At 36.8% G+C, this 11,791-nt stretch overlaps 1 protein-coding gene across 1 annotated transcript; it reads left to right on the top strand.

Moving 5' to 3' along the window:
• Positions 1 to 283: 283 nt before the first annotated feature.
• LOC113821584 (protein SpAN) lies at positions 284 to 11,548 on the top strand (the record flags this gene model as incomplete). Its single annotated transcript, XM_070117368.1, is given in 7 exon segments — positions 284 to 322; positions 4,315 to 4,528; positions 4,922 to 5,051; positions 6,575 to 6,791; positions 8,810 to 9,020; positions 9,433 to 9,577; positions 10,253 to 11,548. Coding segments are annotated over 6 exon segments (938 nt in total), but the record flags the coding sequence as incomplete, so codon positions are not given.
• Between the last annotated feature and the right edge of the window lie 243 nt (positions 11,549 to 11,791).

Here is an 11,791-nt window from a genome sequence, read left to right as displayed (position 1 = left end):
CGTTCTGTTAATACTGAGATATTGATAAAGTTTTAAAATGTAAAAAAATCAGTCAAATTTACATATCATTTCAAGTAATTTTACTATATCTTTTCCCAGTTGTTTTAAAGTGCAGTAACCTTCTGCTGTGTGTGTGTGTGTGTGTGTGTGTGTGTGTGTGTGTGTGTGTGTGTATGTGTGTGTGTGTGTGTGTGTGTGTGTGTGTGTGTGTGTGTGTGTATGTGTGCGTTTGAGAAAATGAACTGTGACAGCAGCTACTAACAGCATATCTTTTGCCCGACAGCTTGGCCAGTCCCGACTTGTCCCTGCGCAGAAAATTCAGGTTAGTTTATTTGTTTCAGAATGACATTTCCTAGGTTTGATGTCTAAGTATTCAATTTTAGTCGTGTGTTATGAGCTTTCCTCATTCCATGCGCACACGCACGTATGAACACACATACACACTGCACACACACACACACACACACACACACACACACACACACACACACACACACACACACACACACACACACACACACACACACACACACACACACACAATGTATTGTATATTTATAATTACTTTTATATCAGTCTGAACATATATCTTAGGTATATGTTTGCGAAATGACCTAATCGAGATATGAAGAAAATGTCAAAGGAGGAATAAGATACACTCATTTATTATATCAAAATATATGAGCAATCAAAAAGTACCGCCAGATTAGGTTTTAAATTCATGACCTGCCATTGTAACTCTCTTAAAAAGACACTGTACTTCTAATGTATTTTTCTATTTCTATTTTTTAATCGCAATACATCAATATACAAATTTCTTGAATTTATATTCCTATTGTGTACCACATAATGCGTATGTTTATGTACATTTTCTGCCTTTTTTTAATAATTCAAATATACAATGGGCATACGCTGCCATCTACCGGCAAATTTAACAGTTGGTCCCAGTACTCATTGCGCCTTCCAGAAGATAGGATTGTCGAGTGTTGCTATCCGTTTCCGACTTTTTCACATTATTCCGGTGAAAATGAGTTTCTTATGGCGAATATATAGCCCTCCGCTCAGTCCCAGGAATAATACTAAATTCTGTGATGTGTGATAACCGTATTCTAGCTGCACATACCCAGCGGAAATCATAGATTCACCGCCCCCCCCCTTCCCCAACTTCCCATGCCCACCGGCCCCCACCAACCAAATGGTAAACTTATTTTGCATATTTAGAGCATATACTGAGCTTTTTTAATAAGTGGGTCGAGTCCGTAAGGATTTTGATTCACGCGGCGATGCATGTGGTAGTTTTTGCGTTTAGGAAGGGATTCGTTCGTTGCCTCGTGAGCGAAACCGATTCGAATCATCCGTGACCGAAGCTTGGCTCGAATTTTTTTCCACTTCTCGTTTTATTGTTTTGGGCGATTTCCTCTGTACCCTTCGCCCTTCCCCCTCGGATTAAGGTACAAGTTACTTTAGAGTGACGTGCGTAGTTAGACACTGCCGTCTTACAGAGCAGAAAAAATAGAATGGGATATAACAGTTTAAGCTGCAGTGGCCTCATAGTCACTGCTAAATGACGAAAATATACCTTGCATATCAGCACTCAACTTTCATTTTATGTAGGTTCTGGCTTTTCTAGTAGCTTTAACATTTAGGTATACTCTTGTTTTTTTAGTTTAATTTTTGATGGGCAGCTTATTTGTTAGTGTATAATGCATCAACTGGGGTTGTTTTTAAACAGCCTGTGGCGATTCTCATTGCATTATTTTGTATGATTTCTATTTTTTTCATTGCTGTGTTATTAGCAGCACCAAAGACTGATGGTAGATGAACCTTATTCTATTTTAGGTTTTGAGTAATTTATGTGGTATTTCCTGGTTAGTTTTGGAGCATCAAACTCTAGACCTTTACTTCACTTTTTGTTAGGTTTATTGTTAGCACCCAATTATTTGCCCATTCTATGATTTGTATTAATCCTGTTTTTTAAGTTATTTTTAGCTTCTAGGTTTTGATGGGTTATTATGATGTCATCTGCTTATATTGCTTTGTTTGCTTTTTTGTGTCGGGGTTAGATCCGTTGTCATGATGTTGAATAACGAAGGACTTCAACTTGAACCTTGTGGTAGTCCTCTTGTTACTTTCTCTTCAGCAGACTTGTTTCATATTGTTATTTGATAAGATCTGTCATTTAAGAAGCTATGAGTCCATTTGAGTGGGGTGCCAGTTCTTTCCATTTTTGCTGCTTTTTATATTTGCATCATGATAGACGGTATCAAATGCTTTCTCTAAATGTAGGCTTGTGATCTGAGCTTATTTTTCTCTTTGAAGGCTTTGTTGATATGGAAGTCAATTATGTGTATTGTATCAATTGTTGAACTATTTGGTCTAAATCCTGTTAGGTCTTCACTTTGTCATTTTCTAGCCACCAGATTAATTGTTTCCTATGCATGTTATTCTGCTTGTAAATCTGTAGGATTTTTTGTCGTTTGGGTCTTTACCTGGAGTAAGAATTGGATTCACTAATGATTTTATAAATTCTGGAGGATACTCTCCTTTTATCCAGAAATGATTAAACAAAATTTATATTTTTTCTAATACTTCATTTGGGAAGTTTTTGAGAAAAATCATATTGAATTTCATCCGGACTATAGGCTCTACTAATTTTTTGCATTTGTAATTATTGAGATTATTTCATTTAATGGGAGTTCTTTACTTCAACCTCTCGTGCTTCGTAGTTCTGTTATATTTTTTTATTTAGTTTTTGTTATCAGATATTTAGTTTTTATGTTTATTTCTTGAAATTCTTCTGTTTGCAATTCTAGTTCATGTTTGGTTTCTTGAACTTGTTGGCCATTATGAATTAGTAAATAATTATTGTTTCTTATTGTTAACAGCAAGTTTTTAAATAAGATTCCAAGATTTTCTAGTTGGCGTATTAGTCGAGGGATTGGCAGAAATTTATCCAGCTATTTTTTTTTTGCTGTCTCTACTGTATTTCTTGCTGTAATTGGTAATTTTGTTTGTTTTTTTGTTTTTTGTTCAGTTGTTTCTCTATTTTTTTTTTCTCCATTTGTTGAATGCTTTATTTCTTAGTTTTATTATTTCTTTGCATTTTTGGTTTCTGCGTGGACCTCTTAAGTTTAATTATAAAGATTTTGTTGGTACCCATTTGTATTGTCCAGATACTTTGATTTGATCCCTCTTGTTATTTCTTTTATTTGTGTATCTGGTCCCCATAATTTTTTGATTTTCTTAATGTTTATATCCAATTCTACATATTGTACCTTATGTGCAACCCTGATTTTTGTTTGAAGCTGGTTGTTTACATATGACTTTCCAGTTGCCGAGATATCTTATTTCATTCAAAGGTCCTATTTTTGTCAAATCAATTACTTCAAATCTGATAGCTTTTCCATCTAGTAACCTTAGGGAATTTTCGATTATAATAATTATAATTATAATAATTGGGTTATTATAATTATAATAATTATAATTATAATTATAATAATTATAATTATAATATTATAATTGGGTGGTTGAAGCTTGATGTGTATTTGCTCATGCAAGAAGATACGAGCTTCTTAATTTTTGTTTAAGACAGTTGACAGGTGTCATGTCAATGCCCACGAACTCGACAAGTGTGGACAAAGTTCATTTAGTTTTTAAGGTGACCTAAAACAACAAAAAGTTCATGACTGATAGTTGTCTCATTCTTTTCTATTGCATTGTTAGCATTATGAAATGTGAGTCGTTAGTTTTTCAATAGTTACGCTCTTATTCACTAATTAACAACCCAATGAAATTAAACGATAAAAGAAAAGTACTGAAAGCCGTGTTCCGTGAGTGAACATGGCACATGCCTCGTTGAGGTCAACAAACAGCATTGCCAACGTTTATAACTATAATTATTGCTCGTACTGTTTATCGCGTAATGTCTCACCTCGTATATAATGTGTGAAGAGAGGCATCATTTTACAGGAGATAACTATTCGTACTTTCTGAATTTGTCATTTGCAATGATTCACGCATATTACACCGTGAGTAATTGGAACAAAGAACAGTCATTGCAAGGTTGGATATATGTAGGAATCCCCAAATTACCGAATCCCCCCTCCCTCCCTCCCTCCCCTACTCCCAGAATTCCCGGCTGGAGTAAGTGAGTTTTTGTCCCCGAGGAGTGCAGTCCATTTGTAAGTAATATGTTCTGCGTACCAACCCACCAAAATGTACATTCATTTTCTAATAAAAACCTTTGCCTATACTTGTGACATATTCATTTCTTCAATGCAATTATCTCTTTATTTCGTTTTTTTCATCTCCCAGTCTCGGTCTGCAATGGAACAGGCCCAATCACGCTAGCTGAGGGAGACTGCTTGCAGATCCACAGTCCGAACTACCCTCTCCCTTACGAAGACAACACCGCCTGTTCCCTGAGCGTCGTTGCGCCTTCTGTCTGCCAGATTGTGCTGCAGTTCTGCGATATTTCCCTTGAGAGATGCCCTTACGATATTCTGAACCTTACTGATGGGATGTACACGTAAGCCAATGAATGTCACCTGTTCTCTCCTTGGATGTTTGCTGGTTGTTATGGTCTATTTGCCTACGTATTGGTTCATTCATCTATTAAGTATGTGACTGTGTGGGGGTGGGGGGTATGAGTGGGAGTGTGTGTGAATGTGCATTCGTGCATGGTTGCACATGTTTGTGTGCTTGCGTCGGCATGTGTGTTTGTCTGTGTGTATGTGTGAGTGCGCGTGTGTTTGTCTGTGTGTGTGTGTGTGTGTGTGTGTGCAGGTGTTTGTCTGTGTGTGTGTGTGTGCATGATGATAATGCTGGCTGAATTCTGAAGCAAAATAATTTGCTCCAAGGCACACAAAGCCCACATTTGGCCAGAAGCAACACTCCTTTCTATCCCTTCTGTGCCTTCCAGGTCTTCTTACTGTGGGAAGGCCGGGGTGCTGCCCCTGCCCGCCGTCTTTGGCAACTCGCTCACTGTGCAGTTCTCCTCTGACTTCTCGCAAGTGAACATCGGCTTCAACCTTGCTATCTCGCTAAACTGCGTAAGTTGATAGTTTTTTAATTTGTTCATTTTATTATTGTTAATGATATTATTGTTATTGCTTTTGTAGTTATTGGAGTTATTATTGATTTCATCTTCATCAATATCTTTACAATCATTATTTTTACAGGGAAAAGTAAGATATAATAATAATAATATTAATAATATTAATATGATATTTACATATAGAAAAAGAGCAAATGAATTAAAAAAATAAATTGTATGGTAACTGGAGACAACGTATTTAGACTGGCAGCATTATAAAGTCTGATATATGTTATTACTAGTGCTATTGTAAATTGTTACAGCTAATACTAGTAGTCATATTAACAGTATTATCATCGCTAGTAGTCATTTATAACTTCGACTACTACTTTGTTATCATCATTATTATGATGTCAGTTCAGTATTATTGTCGTTTTATTTCAGAATAGAATTATTGCCTTGAATTAGTTATTAGTATAATTACTGGTACCCTTTGGTGTGTGTGTGGGCACACGCATGCACACAGAAATTGCCTTTGTAACAGCAGAACCTACACTTCATTTTTGCTGAGGTGCTAGGAGAATCCAAGATCCGCTTGTAGTATTTTTTAATTCCATTTATGTAGGTCACAGCAGTCTTCATGGCAGCCGTCATTGAAGTTGAAATTGCAAATGGTTAAAATATACATTTCGTCACAAAACTAGAAATTCAAAACTATAGGGATTTACGGGGCACTGTAACCCAGCTATATCTATATCTAATAACTATATTCTACATATTTCTGTCTTGACTTCTTTATTGAATAGTAATGTTGGAGTGCGGCTGCTCCTCGGAGCGAGGTGTTGCTCCTTGGCTCCCTTGGAGTCTGCCTCGTCTCCTTTACGGTGGTCTAAAGATCAGTCATGTTGTTAGCATGTGACGACCGGTGACGAACAAGCAAGCATTAGATCAATACATAGCTCTAGCGGAAGGGATAGACAACTAGTGTATTAAAGAGAAATAAGCAGATGAAGCAATGGTCAGACGTATATGCATATGTATATGTATGTGAAGATACATATGTGACAAACATGTGAGATTATAGAAGTATGTAGAATATAGTAATTACATATAGATATAGCTGGGTTACAGGCACATGGCACTTTATAAAATAGCAATGAGCTATTAAATATCCCTGCATGTAAACAACACAGCATTATATAGAATCTCATTTATGTAAATCAGTAAACCAACCTTGGGACTTGGGTTAAGGGATGTGGTCGATAATATGAGATTAAAATGACGATTGTACAAATGGCATTTCTTCAAGCGTCCCTCCGCGGAAGGCAAAGGGGGCACAAGCAGAAACCTTTTTTTTCTCTCTCTCTCTCTCTCTCCAATAATTTGAGTATATGTGTAGATGAACGTATCTCTTTCATTTGGAAATCTAACAAAATATTCACCTTTTATGGATAATAGCCTACTTCTGGCTTCCAGTTTACTAAAGTGTATCACTATACTATATGAAATTTTAACCCGTTTCTCAACTCACTTGAACAGAATTATACAACCACAACTACAACAACGTCCACCTCTACGACAACGTCCACCTCAACAACAACGTCCACCTCTACGACAACGTCCACCTCTACAACTACATCCACCTCTACGACAACGACAACTTCAACCTCTACAACTACAACAACCTCAACATCATCTACCACATCAACTACAACTACAACAGCTGACCCATGCTTGAGCGCCCCCGTTTATACAAGTAAGTTCCAATGAGTTAATTTTTTAATCGCTTATGATTTTAAAGTACTTATATTTCGTTACTGTCGTTGTTAATTACTAGGACTAGTTATATAGAAAATAATGAAAGAAATAGAAAGGGAATATTTACACATTATTTATTCTTTTTTCTGTGGTAGTATGAGGAGGAGGAGTACTTTAATTAGTAAAATCTCTATTGAGTTTTGGGGTTTTATTTGTAAACAGTTCTTTCCATAAAGAATCATCCAGTTATTGACATATATAGCACCATCATTATTGTTGTTGTTTTTGCTGTTATCATTAATGCCCTTAATGTTTATTCTACATGATGATTCTTTGTTAACAATTATTATCAACCATATTACTACCCTCCTCTTATTGCAAGTCCCAAGCCATGGCCACCATTTCTAACTGTCACCAGCAGTTATGGGAATTGTCTGAATAGCTTTCTGAACGGTCCGAATAGCTTTCCAATTGTTTAAATGGCTTTCCGAATGATCCAAACAGCTTTTCGAATTGTTTGAATAGCTTTTCAAATTGTCTGAATAATTTTGCCAATCGTCCGAATAGCTTTTCAATTTTTTTTAATAATTTGCCAATTGTCCGAATAGCTTTTCAAATTTTCTAAATGATTTTGCCAATTGTCCGAATAGCTTTTTAAATTGTCTGAATAATTTTGCCAATTGTCTGAATAGCTTTTCAATTTTTTTTGATAATTTGCCAATTGTCCAAATAGCTTTTCAAATTTTCTAAATGATTTTGCCAATTGTCCGAATAACTTTTAAAATTTTGTGAATAATTTTGCCAATTGTCCGAATAGCGTTTTGATTTCTCTGAATAATTTTGCTAATTGTCTGAATAGCTTCCTGAACTGTCCGAATAGATATTGGTATTGTCCATGTAGCTTTCTGAATTGTTTGAAAAGCTTTTGAATTGCCCTTATAGCTCTTTGAATTGTGTGAATAGCTTTTCGAATTGTCCAAATAATTTTGCTAATTGTCCGAATAGCTTTTCGAATTGTCTGAATAACTCTCCGAATAGTTTTCCTAATCTGGGACCGGTTCTGCTACGACTCCTCCGTGCGACTTCTAATACACATTGTTACCACAATTATTGCAAACAAGTGGTAATGGAAGATGTATGTAATTTATTTATCAAGCCTGCACTTTAATGTAAAAATTGAACCCAGTTTTTGCCTCTATCAGTACGCAAGTAAAACTCAATTTTCCCACCTTTTAGTACGCAAATTGAACCCATACTTCTCGTGTTTTAGTATGCAAAATAAATTCATATTTCTCGTGTCCTACTAAGACGTGAGAAATATGAATGTATTTTACATTCATATTTCTCACGTTTTAGTAGGCAAAATACATTCATATTTCTCGTGTTTTAGTAAGCAAAATACATTCATATTTCTCGTGTTTTAGTAAGCAAAATACATTCATATTTCTCGTGTTTTAGTACGCTAAGTAAACTCATATTTCTCGTGTTTTAGTACGCTAAATAAGCTCGCATTTCTCGTGTTTTAGTAGGTAAAATAAAGTCATATTTCTCGTGTTGTAGTAGGCAAAATAAATTCATATTTCTTGTTTTAATACACTAAATAAACTCATTTCTTGTGTTTTAGTACGCTAAATAAACTCATATTTCTCGTGTTTTAGTATGCTAAATAAATTCATATTTCTTGTTTTAGTACGCTAAATAAACTCATTTCTTGTGTTTTAGTATGCTTAATAAACTCATATTTCTCGTGTTTTAGTATGCTAAATAAATTCATATTTCTCGTGTTTTAGTACGCTAAATAAATTCATATTTCTCGTGTTTCTCGTTTTAGTACGCTAATTAAGCTCATTTCTTGTGTTTTAGTACGCTAAATAAATTCATATTTCTCGTGTTTTAGTAGGCAAAATAAACTCATATTTCTCATGTTTTAGTACGCTAAATAAATTTAATTCCCCCCTCATTTTTCCCCATTTTCATTATGCAAAATAAACCCTTATTCCCCCTTTTTCCCCCCAGTGTGCACAGACACATTAGCCACCAGCTCTGTGGGCATAATCAACAGTCCAGGTTATCCGGGAACCTACACGAACTTCCTTGATTGCAACCTCACCGTGACCGTTTCAGCGAGCCCTGCCATAAGCTTTGATTACTTGAGTTTCAGTTTGGAAGGGCACTCTTCTTGCAGCTTCGACTATTTGACCATCAATGATACCATTAGCACACAGAGGTAGGTGTGAGGAGGAGGATTGTGCGTGTGTGTGTGTGTGTGTGTGTGTTATCCGCTGTATTTTCTTCGTTTTAAAATCATTTTCTCTGTCTATACATTATGCTATTTCATTCCGTTCTTTGGATTGCGGTGATCAAAAATAGATTTGCTACTGCTTTGCTTATATTAATCAATATTATTATTATTTGTTCCAGGCATCCTTTCAATTGATAAGTTTACAGTCAAATCTTTCATTCTATTCTGATTTAAACACCTTATTTACACAAAAGTCTCAGATGTCTCTCTCTCTCTCTCTCTCTCTCTCTCTCTCTCTCTCTCTCTCTCTCTCTCTCTCTCTCTCTCTCTCTCTCTCTTTCTCTCTCTCTTAAGAGTATATATATTCATATACATATCTTTTTTTCTTTATTCCCAGAACGAAATACTGTGGGACAAATCCGCCAAACTTCCCACTTTCCGCCACAAACAGCGTCAGGCTGAGGTTCTTCACTGATAAATCTGTGATTGATACAGGGTTCTCCATCTGTTACAAGGGCGTTTGATGAGCTTGGGTTTTTAAGGTTGGTTCATGCAGGTTTGTGTATGGGTCGGGGTGGGATTTTCTTTTTCTCATATTTTTCGTTTTCTCTTTCTATTGTGCTCTCTCCCTCCCTCCCTTCCTTCTCTCCCTCCCTTCTCTCCCTCCTTCCCTCCCTCCCTCCCTTCTCTCCCTCCTTCCCTCCCTCCTCTCTCTCTCCTTCCCCCCCTCCCTCCTCTCCCTCCCTCCCTTTTCTCCCTCCCTCCCTCCTTCCCTTCCTTCCTTCTCTCCTCTCTCCCTCCCTCCCTTCCTTCCTTCCTTCCTTCCTTCCTTCCTTCCTTCTCTCCATTCCTCTCTCCCTCTCCCTCCCTCTCCCTCCCTCCCTCCCTCCTTCCTTCTCTCCATTCCTCTCTCCCTCCTTCCTTCCTTCTCTCCATTCCTCTCTCCCTCCTTCCTTCCTTCCTTCCTTCTCTCCCTCCTTCCTTCCTTCTCTCCTTCCCTCTCCCCTCTCTCTCTCCCTCCCTCCCCCCTCTTTTCTGTCCTCACACACACACACACACACAAAAACACACACACACAAAAACACACACACACACACACACACACACACACGCGCGCGCGCGCGTACATGACATTCCTAATGTATTTCAATGACAATAACAAAGATCCCTTAGAAAGTAATTACTTATATAACGATCAATTTTCTGGCAATTCCCAGGTTACGGAGAGGTGATGGCTGACAAGGCAAAGAAATCAGTTGCTTGTAGAATATATGTGAGTAAGAACGAACAGTTTCTTCAATGTAATGTGTAGTTGATGCCTTGATATTACATCTTTGAGTTCATTTTGTAGTTTAGATTATTCTATAACTTAAGATGTGTTAGTTATATCATATACAGTACTGTAGGTATGGGAACGAATAATGATTGTCCAGTATATGATAGGCATTTAAACCAAGGATGTAAAATGTAGAAAATATCAATATACATTATAACGTTTCGAATAAGATTGGTACTCGTAATAATGAGGAAATCAACTTTCGTTTTGAATCTGATGATGAGTTTAAATCTTTCGAAACGTCAGTGCTTGTTCGTCTCGTATTGTTTAGTAATAAGTAAACAGTGGCTTGAAATTATCTCCTCGTCCGAAGTAGAAAAGCGGAATATCAGTTATATATCTTGGAAATATTAATTGATTCCAGTAATGATGTAATATCTACAGGCCAGTTATGCATTTTGCTTTGTGAAATTTTTCGTTTTTATTCGTCCTTGTTCTGCATTTGTCATCCTGATCCTGTGTTGAAGCTTCTCGCCTCCAGGTGACTTGATATAAAAAAAGGAAGAATATGAATTATTTTACTCCAGTCTCATTTGCTGAGGTCTGAAGAACTAGCCAGTTATAATGAAAAATAAGTTTTTTATTTTTTATTTTGTGTTTATTACATATAAGGTGCGATCACGTTACCTTGCAATGAATTGTTTCATGTATTTATTTATCTATTACATTAATTTTATTGATGTTAATGTTTTTTAAATTGTATTATGATTTGATTTATCATTTATTTTAATAATTAGACTCTCATTTATCTATGCACACAATTACTGTAGCTCCATGTATCACCAAAGTCATTAAAAAAATAGGGAATATCTTGCACGCACTAAATGCCGTTGTTTAGCGTATGTACATGTTTTTATCATACACATAGAACACGATAAAGTGTGTATACTAAAGCACATGTATCTCTTTTTCATGAAAATACGGCATGTGAACAAGCCCTTACTCTGTACCAAATCCTGCCCCACAGCCCTTTAGGCAGCTCAAGAGAGGTGGGCCTTGCCAGTCCTCCCCAGAGTTAAATTTGCTGACATTGGGAGGATGAATGCTGGGGTGCAGGATGAGAGTGGGGATTACTCGTCATGCCTGTGTCCCAGCAGCCGCCAACCCATTGTGAATCCTGTGGAGGTCGAAGTCTATTGAAGGGACTGAAGCGGTTAGGAGTTGAGGTGGCTGCCCTCTCGGAGATGAGAAGACCTGGCAGCAGCACGATTAGTGGGTACACCTACTACTGGTCAGGCAAATGCAATGGTCACCATCTCCAGGGGTTAGCCATAACCAACTCCAACCTTCGGTAGTGGAGGTTGCTCCAGTTGACACATATTAGGACATTGAGACTGAAACTTGTTTTTGGCTATATCTCTTATTGTATGTTCCTACTGATGTTTATAAACTTGATGTGAAAGAGGCATTCTCGCCAAAA

The sequence above is a fragment of the Penaeus vannamei genome, chromosome 40 (genome assembly GCF_042767895.1).
Source record: "Penaeus vannamei isolate JL-2024 chromosome 40, ASM4276789v1, whole genome shotgun sequence".
NCBI classification, from domain to species: domain Eukaryota; kingdom Metazoa; phylum Arthropoda; class Malacostraca; order Decapoda; family Penaeidae; genus Penaeus; species Penaeus vannamei.
The sequence above is the reverse complement of the archived record's forward strand: the minus strand, read 5'-3'. Positions and strand labels throughout refer to the sequence as shown.